The 20,275-nt window shown below is 42.9% G+C and overlaps 1 protein-coding gene across 2 annotated transcripts in view; it reads left to right on the plus strand.

Moving 5' to 3' along the window:
- The first annotated feature begins 5,434 nt into the window (after positions 1–5,434).
- SSBP2 (single stranded DNA binding protein 2) overlaps positions 5,435–20,275 on the plus strand; it is a 333,271-nt gene continuing 318,430 nt past the window's right edge. Inside the window, exon 1 of one of the 2 annotated variants that reach the window (XM_059725068.1) lies at positions 5,435–5,544. In XM_059725068.1, coding sequence (XP_059581051.1) covers positions 5,486–5,544 — 59 coding nt within the window. In that variant the 5' untranslated portion in view covers positions 5,435–5,485. The remainder of the gene's footprint in view (positions 5,545–20,275) is intronic. The other variant, XM_059725067.1, reaches the window with a different exon arrangement.

Here is a 20,275-nt window from a genome sequence, read left to right on the forward strand (position 1 = left end):
TACACTGCTTAATTTTATGCAACACAAGTAAAAGTAACTTAGGCTTTTCAATACTCATGTTTTTTCACTTGGAAATAGTTAGACCTAACAACTCCCCAAACTTGCAAGGTCCGTAAGCAGACCACTACACCAGAATGGAGTGCCAATGACAGCGATGAGTGCATGGATCTGTTTACACAGAGCCGTTTGCAGGATGCAGTCTCAAATTAGTCTCTTCCCCCCTGACCTAGGACTGTTATCCCCACTTGCCATACCAGTTTTCTCCAGTTACCTAAATGCACATTGTGGTCTTACACAGTTCTGTAAGAGATGGACCATTGAGCCAATAATAGTGATAAACAGACATCTTTCATACACTTAACAACCAAGGTCAGATACCATCTTTCCCAGACCAGGGTGTCCGGATGTATCCAATTCCACCTGCTGAAATGCTCTAAACAGGTTTTTTTTCCCCCCCTTTTGTCATGAACTATGAAGTAGGGAGCAAGATGCAGACCTTCTGACACACAGGGCTTTAAGGATTATCACTAGTACCTTCAATTATACCTAGAAGCAAATAGGAAGCCAGAGTAGAGATCTGATCATGTGTTAGGTATTCATGCAAGCCTATGCCAGAAGGAGTAGTGAGCCAACTTTGGAATGATGTTTTATTATTTCTAATGTTAAATGTTTTTTTCTGCTAAGCAGTGCTAACTGCTTATCATTCTTCCTGGCCTCTACATGAGTGAACTGTAGGAGGAAGATGCAGGAGGTCTTTTCTCTTCCCTGCAAAAGCCAGGCAGAACTGCAGCCCCTGTGCTGCTGGCAGATGACAATTGGGATGTTAGAAGAAAGCATGACTGTAACTTGGTTCCATGCACAAGGTCAGAATCCGAGAGAAGACAAACACAAACTGAATGCATGCTGCCCCTACTGGCCTCTTGGGATGGGATTGCTGCTCTCCTCCCCTTCCTATATGGCCCAGTCTTGAAAGGTGCTGAATGACGCTCAGCTACATTCAGTGCTAACAAAAGATACTCAGCATCTCCCAAGATTGAGTCTTTTTTCATCAGGTCTTGTGGCTGATCAACCTTGAGCAGTACTAGCTGCCTGTAACGTTGGGGACTTTTCCCAAAAGGACATAAGAAATGCGTTAAAAAAATAAGTAAATAAGGGGCGGGGGTGGGGAGCTGGAGCCCCGCTGGAGGAAGGGAGGGAGCTCAGTGTGCCAAGCTGGTAGGTAATGAGCCTTATCTCTGAGCCTCCTCTTATTGCTTCCACTCTCACTGCAGCTGTGCTATCCCTACCAGTCTTCAGTTTCCCTCCCACTGGACAACAGAAATAATCAGACATTCTGCTTTACTTTTGTGACCCATGTACTTCTTCTAATCTCCAACCTCTAATAATGACTTAGGGCCACTCTTCCCCTTGAGAGTGGCCCTATGATTACAAACTGCAGAATCAAGTTCTTAGCTACAGACTCCAGGGAGAGATGAAATTTACAACCAGGGAAGAAGAGCTCTTGGGGATCTAAGGCTAACCTAATACTAAAAGCATCTTTTGAGAAGGCTAAACTGAGGCTATTCCTTTCCATGATACTCCTTTCTCAGATATGACAGCTATCCAAAATTATTTCCAGCTGCACTAAAAAAAAAAAAAAAGCCCAGGTATAACTAAGATTAAAAAATAAGTGCCATTTCATGACTAGATCTACTGAAATAAACCCCCTGTTATGATGTCTTGGAAGGAATTGTTGTTTGCCATTTACATTAATTGTGATTTTGAAAAAATCAACACAAAGAAATTAACTATAAATTGATCATTCATATTATAATAATAAACATATAAAGAAATTGATTTTACATAAGTAACATACCCATTGTAATATCCACACTAGTATTGTGCCACTGCAGACATTTTTAACATTAATCCATAACATAACTAGCTGCAGTGAAAGAAAAAACGGTTTGTAGCTATCCTGTATCTCAGACAGAATGATATAACGTAACATATGTTTAAAATGATAAAGACTTCCAAGAATAAGATGCAGTTTCCAGAAAAATATTCATACACGCCCAAACAAAAGCAAAATCCTGTAATAACTAAGTAATTGCAACATTTTATATCTTCTATATCTAGAAGTTGGGAAAAAATCTAACCAAAACCAGTCCCTTTCAGTGGCTTAGCTGGTCAACAGTCTCACACACAAAGCCCGGTGCTCTTCCCTAAAACCTAAGAATTAATCAGCATTATGTAAGAGATTTTTATAACACACTAAAAATACATTGTGAATTCCTTTCCAGTGCTGGACTGAAAAGCTTAAAGTGACCCCTCCCCTTTTTAACAAACAATGGATCTACATTTCTGATATTTGGGTCTTAGATTTGTCTCAGTGCATGTGTCTCAAATTTCATTAATTACAATATTGGCCCCATGAGATGCAGTTGCTGCTGCAAAGAACAGTGTTTGTGCTCCGAATGATTTGAGCAAGCGCACAGATATATTTTATTTGCATGCATAAACACTTTCAAAAAGGACTAATGACACAAAACTTCATAAAACTGTTTGGCTGTTTTCATGTTAATTTATCTGCTTACTAAACAAACTTTTGCAACCATGTGAAAATATTTTGTTTGCACTGGACTGATAATGCATAATACAGCATTATAGCATTCTTGCAAGCAGCTGTAACATTAACTTGGCAAATCTGAAGCAAAGTTATATGAGTTTATTTGTTCTTTTCATACACTAGTGTATATTTATTATAAGTACAGGTATAATGCTACTTCTAAGCTTTCCATGGAAGGATCTCTGATCAAAGTTCTGAATGCATTATCTGAATTTCTCTACTAGAAAGGCAAGTCCATGAGAAGGAGCTTTTACAATTTGGAAGTGCTACAGCAAAAATGTTACTGGGCAACATTTCTTTTTCCTCAAATTTTAGCTGTTCATTCCCACTGTGGAAGTTCATTCCATCCCTAATGGATTAAGCCCCAAAGACCAAATTTTGATGTATGCATCACTGAGAGAGTTGTCGTTTTCTGGGATAATGCAGCTTGCAAGGCCATGAATGAACCATGTAAAAGTGGGGATAAAGCATTCTCAGTTGAGAAAATCTGCTTATGGGATGAACTTCCAAAGGGAATTAGGAGAACCCAGAATCTAACCAGTTAGGAAATGATGCAAAATCTTCCACTTGGAAAAAAAAAAATCTTTCCATTAAATTTTTTGACATTGACATCACCATCTACCCAAACACTGCTACCCTGAAACTGGAAATCAGGTAACCAACCAGACACTCAACAAAAGAAAATTTTCACTTACCAAGCAATAATTTTTATTCCAAAAAAGGAGAAGAACCAATAACTACATAAAGTCCAATAGCAACTTCATTATTGCTGACAATTTCAGAAACAACCCAGATATTATGTAACGGGTGGTAGGATACAATCCTAAAACAGAGGATACTTTTGACAAGCCACACACAGTTGCTGTATCACAGCGCACTCAAATAACAATCAGAGATTTAGAGAAGTATACTCTGGATTACAATGATCATTTACCAGTATGGGCTTCAACCCCCTCTCCCCCGGCCCTCCCCTTTTCTCTACCTTTATACTAATGTCTTTTCTTTTTTCCTCAGCTGGTTTTATATCCTACATTCTTACCTGAAATTTATTACTTACTTCCCTCTCCTCCACTATCAAATGATTTCTTTGTTTCTGAAAAAGGATTCTCTGCCCTTCCTGTCCCTCCTTTCTCTGGGCCTGTTTTAGTGACCCTTGCTTATGTGGTAGTATTTGCTCATGAGTAGTCCACGAGGGGACCTACACAGCCAGTATTAATCAAATGTAAGGAGGCAGACCAAACCTCTCTGTTTCTCACTCTTCATTTTCATGCCCTCTTAAACTTCCCTCTTTCCAGCCCTTTCCCTCTTTTATCATTTCCCCAGATTCAGTTGGCCTCATGTTTCCCAGTTTGTTTCTCCACCCCTGTGGTTTCTTTCTTCTCCTATGCTGTCTTCTTTCCCCTTCTATTCCACTGCTACCTTCCATTTTGATTTCCTGTAATTTTCCCCATATCTTCCATTCTCACCATGGCATTCTGTAATTCTGTTTTCGTGCCACCTATATCAGAGAAATATGCATTGATACAACCCCCCGATGCAGATATAAAGTGGACTTTTTGAGGCACTAGTTAATCTGGTAAATTAATACAATGGGTTACAATAGCATAAATCCCATAGCATGTCAACACAGTAGGTCTACATTAGAGAAGTTTACTGACAGGAATGTCATTTTAATGTAGACATTCAGTGACCCTGAAGCATTTCACACCTTCCTGTTGACTCCCAGTACTCCTCTCATCCACTTCTTCCTCTTAGCCACTAACACCTTCCTAATCCTCCGCTATAGTGGTACCTCCCCAGCTTTTTTTGTTAGCAACTGAGACGCCAGAAGATGGGTTTTCTGCTTCTCTGGGCCATTAGGCACTAATGATGACAAATGGATGCTGGTGGACTATGTGACCAGCACAGGGGTCCGGACTATCCCACCTCCCTCCTCAAAGTTTATGCGGCACTAATTATGGGCACGCTGTTTTTACATTGCTAACACTTCGGGGCAGGAGTTGCTGTGAACACTTTGGCCCTGTCCAAAGCAGGGTTACGCGAGTGCTTGGTGTCACGCGCTAGACGTCCCATGGGATGGCTCCCATGTGGATAAAAGCCAAGCATGCACAGGACACCGGCCTCTACGGGGTCCTGCTCCCCAGCGAGCCTATTGGGGGGCCACCCAAGGTCATGGGCAACAACAGCAGGGGAGGGTCCTCTCCACGGAAAGGGCGTCCCCGGGGCCCCCCTTTAGATTTGAACAGCAAATCCTGCAGTTGGGCCCTGGAGATGGGGTCCCACGGGGACCTTTCCGTGGCGGGGGTGCGACCAGTAGGAGCCTGGAGGGAGGTCGGGGTCACCTGCCTTGAGCAGGGGCACCAAAGCCACTGCCACAGCCCGCCCCTTCCCCCGGCCCCTGCCCTGGGGCCTGCCCGCTGTGTGGGGGCGGGGCGGGGCGGGGCGGGGGCCGCGTTGGAGGCGGCGGGGCCGGGGCCGGGGCCGGGGCGGCTGGCGGCGCCGGGTGCGGCTGGCGGCGGATCCAGTCCGCACTTTCGCTCTCTCCCCGGCGCTCTCCCTCTCCGGCAGGCGCGGGGGGCGGGCGGCGAGCGCACGGAACAGCCAGTTGTTTAAAATCCTTCTAGAACCGTTTCTAATTCCCCCTTGCGCCGGGGAAGGCAGCGCGCGAGCGGGGAGGGGGGAGGAGGAGCCGTACGGGGGGAGGAGGGAGCAGCCCGTCCTGGTCTCGGCCTGTCAGTCAGGGCGCGGGGGGGCGTGGCCCGGCGCGCGGCGGGCCAATGGCGTGTGTGTGTGGCGGCGTCTCCATGGTGACGGGGCTGTTCCCGGGGAGGCTGTGATGGGTTGACAGGTGCGTGACAGTCGGAGCTCTCTGCAGGCATGTACGGCAAAGGCAAGAGCAACAGCAGCGTCCCGTCCGACAGCCAGGCCAGGGAGAAGTGAGTGCAGCCCGCCGGGCCGCAGCGCAGCGCCGCGCGGGGGCGGGGACGCGGACGCGGACGGGGACGGGGGCGCGGGCGCTTGCCCCGCGCGGCCCCTGCGCAAAGTAACTTTCCTGCGGGCGGCGGGGGACTGGGCGGCGCGGGCCGAGGCGCCTGTCGGGGCCCCCCGGGCGGAGTGCGCGGGAGCGGGGCGGGACGGCGCGGCCCGCGGGGGGCGGCTCCCACCAACTTTGGTAACAAAGAGGCCCGGCCGGGGGTGGGGTGGGGTGGGGTGTGGGGCCGCGGCTCCCGCAACTCCGCCGCGCTCAACTTTTCCCCGGGAGCCGCTGCCGCCCCTGCCCCGCCGCATTGTTCGGCGGCGGCTCCGCGGGGAAGGGGCAGACGCGGAGGCGCCGGCTCCGGCTCCGGCAGTGACAGCGGGGCCGGGGCCGGGGCCGGGGCTGGAGCAGGCGCCCTCCCCCCTGCAGCTCCTCTCCCCGGGCCACACGGGCCGCGTCCCGGCCGGGCAGAGCGGGCTCCCTCTCTCTCGCCTCCCGGGCGCGGCCAGGTGAGGCGCGACCCCTCGCTCCCGCCGCCTAGGAAACGTGGCTTGCAAGTTGGCCGCGTCCCCGCAAGTTTGCCGGCCTCGCGGCCTCGGCCCACCCGCCCGAGGGGCTCCGCGCAGCGGGAGGAGGAAGAGCCCGGCTGCCGGGAGCTGGAAGCGGGAGGAGGAAGCGCGGCCGAGGTGGCTGGCGCTGGCGCCGGCTGCAGCCTGCACAAACTCGGGGTGAAGCCCTTGAGCCCCTTAGCTGGAAAAGATGGTTGCGTGTGTCTGTCTGGTGCACACAGGTCCAGCATATCATGTCCCGTGGAAATGGATAGTCCAGGCGGGGCTGAGGAGTTTCCCTGCAGGCAGCTTGCCGTGAACCTTCACCTAAAAGTTTTCCTCACTGCAGTATTTCAGAGACTTCCTAATTCAGAGCCTGGCCCCTACGCTTCCTGGAGCTGGAGCAGGCCCGGCTCCTCTTTGGGAAATGCTTAAAGGGAACTTAAAATACTGTTGTACCTTGATACTTGGAAACCACATGTATAATTTTCTAATAAGGAAGTACGCAAAGGTAGAGGTCATGTTGTTGGCTAGACATGCTCATTGCAGCAGCGGGGTCTGTGATACAACTTTAACGCCAAAGCCTAATCAACTGGTGGTGCTTCTGGTGATATAGGTTAAAAAAAAAAATGTGATCATATATATTAGGGCCACAAGACCCTGTGTAGTTTTGTGTGACTTATGTTGAAGAATTTTGTGTGTAAAATTTTAGCTCTTTTGTGCTTGGTACTTTCTACCGTTTGTCCTTGTCTGCTTTGCAAATTACAAAAATTGGACAGTAAAATGATTAAACTGTGTAGGAGACCACTGGAGGAATCTGAATTGAAAAATGGTGGTCTTAAGAGTCATTTTAGTTTTACTTTCTGTATGGCTTGTGTCATGAAGTTTTAGCAGAACTATTTTTGTTTTTAAAGCTGGCACTTTACAGTGTTCTCTCTTTCTCTTTGCTTCACTTTTTCTCCAGACTCCTGCACCAATAGGGCACCTACTAATTTAAGATGCGGTATAAAATCCTTAACGCACTAAGTCAGGCCTGTCAAACTGAGCTGTCACCAAGTAATAACTACCCTCCTAAGTGAAGTTATGGGGGGCCTGCTAGATGGTGCTGTTCGATTTAAATGCATTTCATCTCCCATTCATTATAACTACCAGCTGGAAATATGTATTGCTCATATATGGATTACTGCATGTATAACACTTTAGGTGGATCACTTTTAAACCACTGACTGAATGATTACTAAACAGTAGTTTTGTAGCTTTCAGTTATGGATGAACATAATTTAGAATTCAGAAAGAGTTGGCTGCTGCTGTGGAATGTCATTATATGGGCTATCTTCCAGATTGTTTTGTACTGCATCTTCTAAAGTTTCTTACTAGAAACATCTTTGTCATCACTGCATTTCTTTTTTCTTCCCTAGTTCCATAATGTTTTGGTTTTGTCCTTCTTATGGGGTATTTCTAAAACAATTACAGTACCCTTCCCAGGGCAGACACCTGAATCTTTGGTTCTCTTTGAGAAACATCTTTCCAAGTTCTGTACAAAGTTGTGCTGATTTCAGAAGAAGGAAAATAATATGGATTTTTGACTCAAGTGATGTAAAGTATTTTTTTAATCATAGGAATGCAGAATAATTATTATGTTTGAAATGTTGACCGCTGTTGTAAGATAAACTATTGAAACAAGATGCATGCATGTGCTTAGGGTGTTTTGTAATGGAAACTTACAGCCGTTGAAGGTTTTCCTTCTACTGTACCCACTTTTTTTTAGTTGTTGATTGCTGTGAAGGGGTGGGGGTATGCGTGCATGCACATCACGCACTGAGTGATAGACACTTCTGTTTGGGAATGTTTGTAGAACACAGAATTATTTTATTATATATTCTGTCAGTTCAAATTGTTTTTACGTATCCAAGATGCAGTGTTAGTAACAAACCTAAATGCACCTGTAACAATTGGCTAATACAAACTATTGCTTAAATACACTACTCAGTTTACATAGTTGGGTCTCATTGCACAGAATGTGGTTCTTGCCCAAGGAAATGAGTGCTGGTGACAGGAATTCTACACAAAGATAGAAGATTTTTGAAATATGGAAAAGGGGATATATACATTGTTCCTTTCTGCTCTTTTTGTTTTAATCAAGAGTTTAATGGATCTGTTATAGACAGATCCAGAGCAAGTGTTTTTCTAAAGAAATACGTGTATATATGCTACCATTAATTAACTTTTACTTAAAAAAAAGTTATTTTACGAAAAAATAGGTATATCTTACAGCTTCTTATATATCATTTATGGTAGCCTTTGGCAAGTTCTCAATTGTGAAGATTACGAGAATTCTCTCTTGCATTCTCTCTTTGTCCCTCTTATCTGACCTCAGGGGCAAATCATCCATTTTAAGTATCTTAATAGCAAATCTAAAGTGGACGAATAGAAATATTTCCTCTGAATTTAACTCCATACCAAACAGGTATAGCACAGTTAAGTAAAACACTAAAAAAGAGTAGTACAGTAGCTCTGAAGAACAAAGATTACAATGGGAAGACGAATAGAGACAAATCAGAGGACTTTTTTTTTTCCTTAGTGAAAGAGTAGTGACTTCATTCTAGGGTCAGGCCACTCCACTCAAATAATGGATGGGAAAGTTGTATTCAACAATAGCCCCTCTAACATTCGTGCTGTGCCAACACCAAATAAGGCTCATCCATGTTGTTAGAGGAAAAGGACCCACATTTTTCTTAACATCCACTTTTATCATCTGCTTGGGACAGGATATGTCTTCTTGATTCCCTTGTATGCCTCAAAGGTGGATTAATTCAGACTAGGAGCCTACACCTACTGCACTGAACGACAAAACTCCATAACTTGAATTTAGAGGGTGTTTAGTTCAGAATCTACAGCTGTGTCTTCTTTATATACCTTTACTTACAAACTATGCTTTTTTTCTGGATAACAGTAAACATTTGTAGATTTTGTTACATAAATATTGCCAAACAATAAAAAGGAACAACAATGTAATAGAGAACTTGGATAAAAGGGTAACATTATATCATAGGCAAAATTAGGTTCAGACGAAAAACTATTCAGTTCTCCAATGTATGCAAATAAATGTTTGTATTCCAGCAGTCCTCTTAACCAGGTCATCTCCAGAATACTTTCATCCTAGGGAACTCAGTGGGAGCTTTGGCAGAATAAAATGATCAGATGCCTGCTAATCAGAGGTACAAGCCTACAGTTGAGAAACTTAATCCAAAAGATGGAAGAGTCAAAATAAATTACCCTAAGGCTTGATTCAACACTAATTGAAGATAATTGTAAATTCTGTATTGACTTTAATTGTATGGGATCAACACCCTATTGAGGAGTCTAGTTCTTCTTCAGTCTCCAAGATGTAGAGGAGGTGGAACTGCTGTCCTTGATCTGCTCTTTTTTTGTATGAGCCTGGGTGGAAAGTGTCTTGTCAGTTTGATCCCTGCTAGCTTAGTGGCTTGCAGGAAGATGGGGATTTTTCTGTCTTTGTTCTCCCCTGAGTTTGATGGCTGCTAAGTTAGGGAGAAGGTGTTCTCTTCCCTGTTCTTCCTAACAGTGTCTGCCTTGGTTCAGAATCTTTTCTTGAGCATGTGCAGAAAAAAATGAATGCTGTTTTGGTTTTGACTTGTTTCTGTTTAATAACAGAGAAACTGACCAGTGCATTTGACTTGGCTGCTGTCTGTGGCAGAGGTTCTGGAGTTCATTGTTTATAAACTGGGGAGAACAGAATTGCATTGGTTCACATTAGAAAGGTTATCTTTGTAGCCTTATGGAAGGGAAGCTTAATTGTTTTTAAAAATTAAAGCTTAGATCCAGACAGAACTTACAGTTAGGACTGTCTCACTAAGAAAGACACATTTCCTCATGACAAAGTCAATGAGTTTGTTTTTCAGACCATGATTTTAGGGTATCCTGATATTCAGTTCACCCGCATTTTTTCATTGTTCTGTTGTTCCATTAGTACTTTTTATTTTTTGAGAGCCAGATTCAAAAGTCTGCTTCCCTTGGCTCAAGTCAACCTCAGATTGACTCACTGGCAGATTTTGGGTTCAGTCATTCATTAGCTGTTCATTCTAGAGCTCCTTATTTCACAAGCATTTGGAATGCATCCTGGGAAGTTGACATGGTAATGATTTCTGCCACCCTAAACTATTTTTAAGGCTGCAGAGGGCAGTTTTAAAATCTAAATATGACAGCAGAATTGGTAGGTTGATCTCAATAGTTGCAAAATCCAGATTTGAGGTTACATGCTAATTTAATTCAGCAGGTTTGAGTGTTCAGTATGTGGGCACCGTGTAAAAAGAAACTGCTGGTCACAAGGTTACTGTTTTGGGAACCTAGGGATGTAGAACTTTTACATTTTTTATAAGGGGGCCACATATTGGAATGTTGTTGAAATAACAAACATCGTTCAATTGTTTGCTTTTAAATGTGCTGCACTGAGTCTGCTTTCAGAAAGAATATCAAGGGAAAGAGCATTTCAAACTATAAATTACTTTATCCCTATTATGCTATAAAAGTTGTACAGTGGGTATGGGGTCATAGACACATAAGCTCCCATCCAGCAAAGTACTAAAATACATGCATAACTAAATACATGAGTAGTCTTCTTGACTTCAACAAGACGAGTTGCTCACATAAAGTTAAGTATATGTTTAAGTGCATTTCCAGAACAGAAACCTGGTGCTGGGGAAGAGTGACAAATACTAAAGAATTTAGTATTCAATGCTTTGCTAAAATACCTTTTTAATTCTTTGTGCTGTGTCCCCTCCCTTCCTCCACAACCAGGCTCATCCTACAAAACATACTTTTTCTGTGTGACTGTCCCTGTGAAAGATGTGTGGTTTGTTCATTTTCACTTTTAACTTAACTTTTAGCTTTTATCTTAAGCAAACTAATGCTGAGAGAGATGCTAAGAGGTTACTTCTGCTTCCATTGAAGCCAGTTGCAAATTTTCTGTTCACTTTAGCAAACATGATTTAATTCCAAAATACAGTAGGTATTTAAAACTTTTTGGAGGAAGTAGTAATCAACAGAAGCCAGAAGCCATTTTTTGGTATGCATTAGCATTTATTTTTGCTTAATTATAGGTAGGTGATAGAATAGCCAGCTCTTACCCAACTCTTCCCTTTCCTTTTTTTTCACTTGCTTATAACTTTGCCAAACTTCAGCCACTTGGCCTGAAAGATATCATGGCAGATGTTTTCCTTGGGCTGATTTTTTTTTTTTTTTTTTTTTTGGAAGAAATTTTCAGTCAAAAGTTATTTCTAGTGTTGCAAAAGTTCTGTCAGCATTTTCTTTGGTAACCTCTTGTGTCCCATACTTTGGAAACAGGGACTTGAAATACCGCAGTGGGTACTTTCAAGTCAGGGGTGTGCCTTCTGCTTAACAACCCAAGGGAAGTTTAGGTTGGATATTAGGAAAAACTGTCTCACTAGGAGAGTGGTAAAGCACTGGAATGGGTTACCTAGAGAGGTGGTGGAATCTCCATTCTTGAAGGTGTTTAAGGCCCAGCTCAATAAAGCCCTGGCTGGAGCGATCTAGTTGGGGATAGTCCTGCTTTGAGCAGGGGACTAGACCTCCTGAGGTCCCTTCAAATCCTAGCTTTCTGTGATTCTATGAAAATCTGCCCAAATTTGGCCTAGATACAAACATCTGAATATTCAGTTTTCACATGCTCAGTAGGCAGTTGTTACAGTTTAACAGATAAGATCCCAAATATTTCATCCTCAGTGAATATGCTTCGTCCCCTAACAGCTTCTATTTCTGACCAAATCACTGCTGACCCTTGCTGATGAGTATATGGCATTTTGCCACACCACCTGTATGTGGTAGATGGCATCCCCATTTAGCAGTCAAGCATGCTGCAGCTCAGGATTACCAGGGTAGTGCTGACCATTCTCTGTAATGACTGATCTGGGATGGAATGAGGCTAGCACTGGAATTGAAAGCAAGGAGCAGATTTGGATTAGGAGTTTGTGGTGGGGGGAAGGGCAAGGATAAAACTGGAACTGGCTGGATGAGGAGACTTCACTTGAGAGTCATGGATGGAAAAGAGGATCCAAAAATAGGTGGGTGCAGTGAAAACTGAAAACAGGATGAGGAGCGTACTTGCAGACACGATGACAAGATGAGGAAAATGGAGCTGGGAATCAAGTGGGGAGGGACATACCTGTCACAAGTAGCTGAGGGTAGTGCAGAACCTGGGCCACTGGGGGAATGGGTTGGAGGGTAAGGAGACACTAATGTTGAATGAGAAGCTCAGAGAATGGGAACTAGAACTGGGAAAAGAGCCAGTGAGGAATACTGGAGTTGGAAATCAAAGGCTGATTTGTTGGGGAAAGAATTGGGACTGGCTGGCAAAGGAGACTGGAAACTAGGAAGCAGAGTAGTCTCCCTTCCAGGAGAGACTGAGGTGAGGATGACTGAAATGCTGGGTTGAGAGGGGGCAACATCAAGACTTACTGGGCAAGGAGACTGGCATTAGAATCTGAAGTTGTGTGGGTGCCCCCATGCTAGGATCAGGCTCCAGGGCTCCCTGGTGCCTGTGCCTCTTCTTGGCCAGCCCCCACATGCTAGGATCAAGCCCTGTGCACTCTGGGGAGCCCTGTGCACCAGGTGACATAGCTTCAGGGGACAGATCTGGCTTGTAGGGCTGAGCAACCCTGGGTTAAAGCAAGAACTGACAGCAGCACAGTTTGGAGCATATAGGACAGAAGAGCTTTCTGAGCCTGGAAGGTCTCTGAATCCCATAATTCCTCTGCTGCCAGCAAATATATGTGAAATCTATGGGCCAAGTACTTCAGTCCTTTCTAGTGCTGGCCTTCACAGAGAATAAAAACCTCTTATTTCTATCAATTATTTTGTTAGCTCAGGTAGTAAATGTGTAGGGGGTATTTAAAGGTTTCAGTCTTGTTGAAGACATATGTGGATGAATGCTGCATGTTGAAATTTCTGTGGTGTTTTTTAACTAAAGAATATATATGAAATTATGTCCAAAAACTGATGTTACAAGAATATTGGTGGAGTTTCAGAGTCCTGACTCAGTGGTTAGGAAAGGTCAGGTTTAAGGTCACTTGTACTTCATCACATGTGTATACATTATGAGTAGGGATCTGCCCAAATTGTGGGGGTTCTTACCAATTTTTCTGTGTTGATCATGGCCTATAGCTCGAATTCTGCAGTAATTTCAGAGTGGCCCTGTCATTCACCACTGATCGGTAGAGAGGCTGGGGGTGTGGGGGCAGCCACCATCTTGACTGTTTGTTGCTCTTCATGTGGTCCCACCTCTCAGTGCTGATTGGTGGAGGAGGGATGATGGGGGGTAGGCACCATCTTGTCTGCTGCCCTTCATGTAGCCCCACCAGCTGGTGGCTTTTCCTCCCAGCAGCAAGGACCTTTGGCTCCCACTGGGGAGCCAGCATTTTATTTTTATTAAGGATTTTTTTGTTGTGAACAGCCCTAGATTTCAGTTTCCATGAAATCCGCAAAACTGCAACTTAAGTAGTTCCCTAATTATGAGTCGGTATAATTACAACATCATATCCATTCCCCCCCCCCCCGCCCCCATGAGTACACAGAATGGGCAGTGTGCACAAGTAATGAACAGCTATCTGGTATTTTGTTTTCCTCTCATCAGTCAATCAATGCGTGGTTTCATGTCTTATTTACTTTACCCTATTCAAACCCTACTCTAAACCTTGCACTATTAATGTCTTTAAGGGTTTTCCTTTGGTGCTTATCACTTTAGTGTCTGAGTCTTTTTCAAAAATATTTATAAATTTACACAATGCCATTGTGAAGCAAAGGTGTGGAGTGATTTCCATTGTGCAGGTGGAGAATTTTGGCACAGGGATATTAATGCCCACTTTGAGACACCTTCAGCCTGATTTTTAGGAGTACCATATAACATTTCACAGTTCTAAAGCACAACTCCTGTTGCCTTCAGTTGCAGCTATGAGCATTCAGCACTTTTCCAGTCAGACCTCAAGGTATCAAGCTGGGTACATGGGGAAGGAAAAGCAGATGCTTATTGACCCCCTTTGAAAAGTTTGGTTTAAGCAACTTGGCTTGTATCCCATGGGATCTCTGTGGCAGAAATTGAGACAGAATCCAGTTTCCCAGGTTTGTACTGAACTGCCTTAACCCTGAGACTGTCCTTTCTTTTCCTGTAGAAAGACTGCCTCATTCTCCCCATCCCTTCCAACTTCTCTATTAAATAGCTTATGGTCTCTATAATTCATCCCCAGACCAGGGTGCAAAAAAGTATGTAATCATGTAATTAAAGATGGTATCTTAATGCATGTGCACAAGAGGGATAAATTAAGGTTGTGCAAACAGTGCATAAGTAATGGATCTGTTTGCTAATTTTGGAGTGCTTGACTATATAATACAGTAATGGACTTTTAACATAGCCTTAGTTTGATTTTCAGAAGTATAACAACAAAAGAGAAGAGGTAGGGAAATTGAAGTACATGCCAACACGCAAATATGTGATGATACTTAAATTATAAAATGCATATGCATTACTGTAATAAAGCATACTATATATTCCAAGAAAAAAAAATCTCATAATAAACCTGTACATTTGATTTCTTATTTTAATGAATGTTCTTAGGGATCCCATTCTTATTATATGTACGTATGTAAGGTTAGAAGATTTTAGCCAGCATTATCTATAGGAAAGAAAACTACAGGGGGAATTACTGGCTTTCTCCTATTGCAATCTTCTCATCCTCTTCTGATGAGATGGTACAACCCTTGGCATTGCTTTGGTCACTGACTTCAAGATGGTCCAGGTGTTGATAATAAATATACCTCTACAAGTATGCCATAAACTTGTGAATGTCTTGTACACTACATTACTTGCAAGCTTGCTCTCCTTATACATGAGGGACTCTTGGAGCCTGCAGAAGACTTTTGGCATATAGCTGCATTCATTCTGGCACCATCCAGGCAAGTTAACAAGAGGTACAAAGTAGCTTCCAAAGGATATGAGTGCTTTATTGTCACCCTTTACCAGGGTAACTTTTAGTAGCTATAGTCTGAGTCAGGTCAGAGCAGTAGAGACCTCCCAAACCTACGCTCAGAATAAAATATCCAGGTGTGCTGTTTCTTATTAGTTTATCAAGATGCTTCTAGAGCAGGGGTGGGCAGTTATTTTGGCTGGAGGGCCACTTAATGTGTGTCAAGGGCCACATTCATCTCTGTCACTGCCACTTGTTCTGTCTGTCTGTCTGTCTGTCTGTCTCTTTCTCTCTCTCTGTCCCACTCTCTGTCTGTCTCTCTCCTCTCCTTCCTTCCCCTCCCTTTCCCTCTCACTCCTGTTTTCTCCCTCCCCCTTCCTCCAGAACCTGGCCGAAGCTGCAGTTCACTAAGAGCCCAGATGCTTGGTGGTGGACCCAGGCAGGAGCTGCTGCTGCACTGGGTGGTCTGTGGTGTCAGAACCTACTGGCACTATCATGGCTGACGCCCACCTGGAAAGACAGCAGGTCCTGCCTGAGTCCACAGCTTAGTGTCAGGGTTCCTGGTGAACTGCAGGAGGGAAGGGGGGGGGAGGGAAGGAGAGAGAAACAGACAGAGAGAGAGAGAGATGCTATCACCTGCCTAGTACAGCAGCAGCTCCTGCCTGGGTCCACAGCTGATGCCGCTGGCAGATTCTTAGTCCAGGCTCAGGCAGGGTCAGCTGCCTACGCCACAGGCAGATTCTGCATCTGGGCTCCTGAACCTTCTGTTGGCGTCCACAGCTGATGCCACCACCTGTGTGCTGCAGCAGAAGCCCCAGGGGTCCGTAGTTAATGTCTGATGCTGCTGAGCAGAAGCGGGCCCACGCGCCCACCTAGCATCATACAGTGGCCAGAGCTGCTGGTTGCCCATGGCCCAGATCTAGTGAGCTGACAGCCATCCACCCACGGGCTGAATCAAATCATTTGGCAGGCCGGATCTGGCCCACAGGCTGTATTTTGCCCACCCCTGTTCTAGAGTGATAATTCAATAATTTATTCCAGAATCTTTACAAGAATTATAGGAAATGTGACTAGTTTATAATTCCCTGGGTCCTTATTTTTTCCTTTTATAAAGCTGGCTCTGTGTTTGCTCTTCTCTATTCCTCTGGGATTTCCCTGATCCTCTGAGTTCTTGTAGATAACCTCTAGTGGTTAAAAGACTGCTTTGGTTAGTTTTTTTAAAGTACTCTGAGGGGAAATTCATCAAGTCCTGTTGATTTCAGTACATGTAACATTTTTAAATGTGTTCTTTCTTATTTTGGCCTGTGCTCCTTCCTAAAATTAATTGCATTAACTATCTGATCTCATTTAACCCTTGTTTCGCAAAGGCTGGTGCAAAAAACATTGAAAACTATTATCCATTATTCATTCCCTACTGTGAAATAATGGATCTGTATTTTTCTAGAGTACCTAAAAGAGCCTGCCATAATCAGTTTGAAGGCAACTTCATGGTATCCAGTGTAAATGAACAATGTTGGTTAAGCAAATCCATGCTGTGGAAGACCTTTTTATGTTCCAGCTGATCTGGCTTCAAATAGGTGGCTTCATTTATATCTTGGGATTTCTACTCTAAATTTCATCCAGACATATCAGCATATAATTGGTAAATAACTTTTCAGGTTAGATGAGAATAACTTTGCTGGGCTTTTGTCACTTTCTATCTGTTTTTGAGAAGCATTTGTATTGAAGATCCATTCAGAAATCTTTTTATTCTAGAAAGCCTGCCTTTCAGCTCTAAATGTTAATGTTTATTCATTATACCATATTTTCTCGCATATAGTGCATCCCAGAATATAATATGTACCTCATTTTTGAAAGGCAGAATGAAGGGAAAAATCTTTCTTTGTAGTAAGTAACTGAGTAGCAGCAGCTAGGGAGCAGAGCCTGCTCATTGTTTGCATCCTGAGAGTCATGCAGATTTTACTTTCACTTTTCCTGTAACTGGCAGAAACTACTCTTACTGTATTTCTCACATATAATTTCTCACTGCTGAAATTTCACGCAGTTTTTGGTGCAGGGGGCCGCACGTTGTATGCAAGAAAATAAAATATAGTAACTATACCATAGTTTTGGTGCTATATATCTGCAATCTGTGTTTCCTCAGGATAACATCATATTTAAATCAAAGAAAAGAAAAACTCAAGTAGGTTTTGGAACATAAAACAGGGATAGTAGATTGATCTTTCATTTCTTGGTGTCAGTAGAGTAATGAAGGGAGTAGGGCTGATCTGTAGGCCAGTGCTGAACCAGCAGTCGGGGTGGAGCAACACAAAAATAGAAGCAGATGTGCTACCAGACCCACCATTGGTACACCACTGCCAACACAGCCATTGATGCTGCCCTGTGTACATCTGTTTCCTAGGGCGCTCAGGTTTTCAGTTATACCTCTGCCCTGTGCTCCCAAATTTGTACCTTCTAGCTTGGTTATTCTTCAAACTTAATTTTTTGTGACTCCTCCTCTCAGTCTTTTCTTCTGGCCTTTACTCTCTGCATCAGGAATGACATTTGCCTGCCAAGTGTCTTCTCCCCTCATCAAATTTCTCATCAAAACTCAGTACTTTCAACTTGTGTTGCTCCACTGACATCTACTCCAGTGCCACCTACTTCTTTCCTATTGCCATTCTTGGTGTCAGTTTGAAAAAAAACAGAACCTTGTAGATTCATTTATAATACTAATGTTTTACTTATCCTTCCTTTCTTGTGTTTAGTATCTTCAGTTTCTATGTTTTTTAACACAGAAGAGCTTAAAATTTTGGGGCACACAATAAAGCATTTTTTAAACATTGGAACCACCTGTGAAAGAACATTAAAAGATGCTAATCCAGAGGCTGGAATATGTACTGTAAATTTAGATGTTTTGTAATTATGAAGTTATAGTTGGTGTTTGGGGCTTAGAGGTTTAATATTCAGCCAGAATTAGGTTAACTTAGGAAGACTTTTTAGGTGGGAGTTAATGCAGCCTAAAACTCTTGTGAGGATTGCCTGAGTTCAAATTTGAGCCCCTAGCACAGTGGTTCCCAACTTTTTTTTTATACTGCGGATCATCATGAGAGTAGAACAGGGCATATGGAGCCAGCTGCCTCCCTTCTGGGGCTGCTCCACCACCCAGCTTTAACCCCACATGTGACTGCTGGCGGTGGAAGCCCCTCGCCCAGGCGGAGAGATGAGGGTCCAAGCAGGGGCCTTATGCCATGACCTGGCAGCCACCCCTTCACGGCCTGGTACTGGGCTGTGGCCCGGTGACTGGGAACCTCTGCCCTAGCCAGCACATTCTTCCGTTACTCTAGACCTGCCATATTGTTCCATTATCATTTCCCCCATTTATTTAAGACCTTGTTCATTTTCTAATAAGAGCTGAAGTTTTTTCAAGCCACTTTTCTTGCCATGTTTCCAGGAATGTATAATTCCTATGGATGTTCATATGAACCATGGTAGCTCACATTGGTTTTGGAAGCATCTGCTTGATAGCAAAAGTACTCCAAAATTGATCTAATATGTTTGGAAGCTAATAAAGTCCCAGTAACAGAATTAAGTACTTCTGGTAGTATTTAGAGAAAGATAGACACTATCTAGATATTGAGTGAAACCTAAACCTTTTTTTTAATATATAGATTGTTGTAGTATTCATGAAAAATGCCAGATTGTTAGCCTTGGAGACTGATTCTTTTTGTTGATACAGTTGATAGGTACAGCATGGATAGTGTCAGTGCAAACTTGCCTACATTGTTCTGTCAGTATACCATAGCTTATCTGAAAGGGCCATATTTACAGATGAAAGGATTGCAGTTTCTGTGCTTATTGACTTCTGAATCTGTTTGTCCTGAGACTACCAACAATTTGGTAATTTTCGTTATGTGTACACAAGATCATATATCCATGTTATAGATCTCTGAATGTCTCTCAGCTTGCAGTTAAAGTCTTCTGTACCTGTGTACCTGTGCAATAGAAACTACAGGCAAGCTAATGAAATTAACAAGGTGTATGTTGGGGAAGAATGTGGCTTCTATGTCAAATCTGAAACTGACTTAGAAGTGAAAGGTTCTGACCCATGTTGCCAGTCCCCTAAACCTCTTTAACTTAATTTATTCTAGACACCTGGAAAAAGTGTATATTGTTTAATTTGTCTTGAAATTAGGATTGGGAGTCAAGGCCTTATCAATACAATATTCAAAGCTGTCTGATTTTTCTGTATCTTTTGTATAAACTTTCTAACACTTACTGTTGTACAGTAGTGTTTTTTGGTGACTCACAGAAGATATGTTTGTGCCTCATAAAGTAGCGGTACACTTGGGATAATTTCCCCATACATACTGTTTTACATTATCAAATAAGTGTCCCTTTCTGTCAAGATTATTAATACAACTGTTAATTATTTGTTATAAATGTATTTATTAATCATAAATGTAAAAGGCATCCTACAGACTTAAAGCCATACTTCCTTTCCTGAGGAGCAAAATTTATATTAGATACATATATGCTGTACATGAAAAGCAATATAAACATAAGCAGGTGTGATGGGAAGTAGTGGGAAGAATTACATGGCGGGCAAAAGAAGGAGAAAAACAAAAATCCAAGCAAGCCAAAGGAATTATTTAAAGTATAAGATGTGGATTAGTGTAGGAAATGGGAAAGTATGTTTACAGTAATGCTAACACACTTCAAGTGAGATCTAAAAAGGTACAACGTATTGACAAAGTATATCTTCAGTTTGTAGCCTTTCAGATTTAATGTCAATTTTAACTGCAGTAACTGTACATCTAACTATTCTTGTATATACATCTGATTAATAATTAGATGTACTGTGTTAGCTTTACTGTAAAAACACTTTCTATTTTCTGCACTGTTCCAGATCTTGGAGCTTAAAGCCAACACTCCTTTTTCTGAGACTGATACTTTTAGAACACTACTGCAAATCTTATTATACATCTTTTAACTTCTTTCAGAAAGAAACTGAGAATGCAGTGCAACAGAAACAGCAGAGAAACTATCTCCTGCTTTGAAAATAAATGTCATTAAGTTATTCATCAATAGCAGGAAACATTAATAATTCAAGAATGCAAAATAAGATACTGATGTTGTGTGTCCTCTTAAATGAATGAGTACATCTGAC

Source organism: Alligator mississippiensis, chromosome 3 (assembly GCF_030867095.1).
Source record: "Alligator mississippiensis isolate rAllMis1 chromosome 3, rAllMis1, whole genome shotgun sequence".
Taxonomy (NCBI): Eukaryota; Metazoa; Chordata; order Crocodylia; family Alligatoridae; genus Alligator; species Alligator mississippiensis.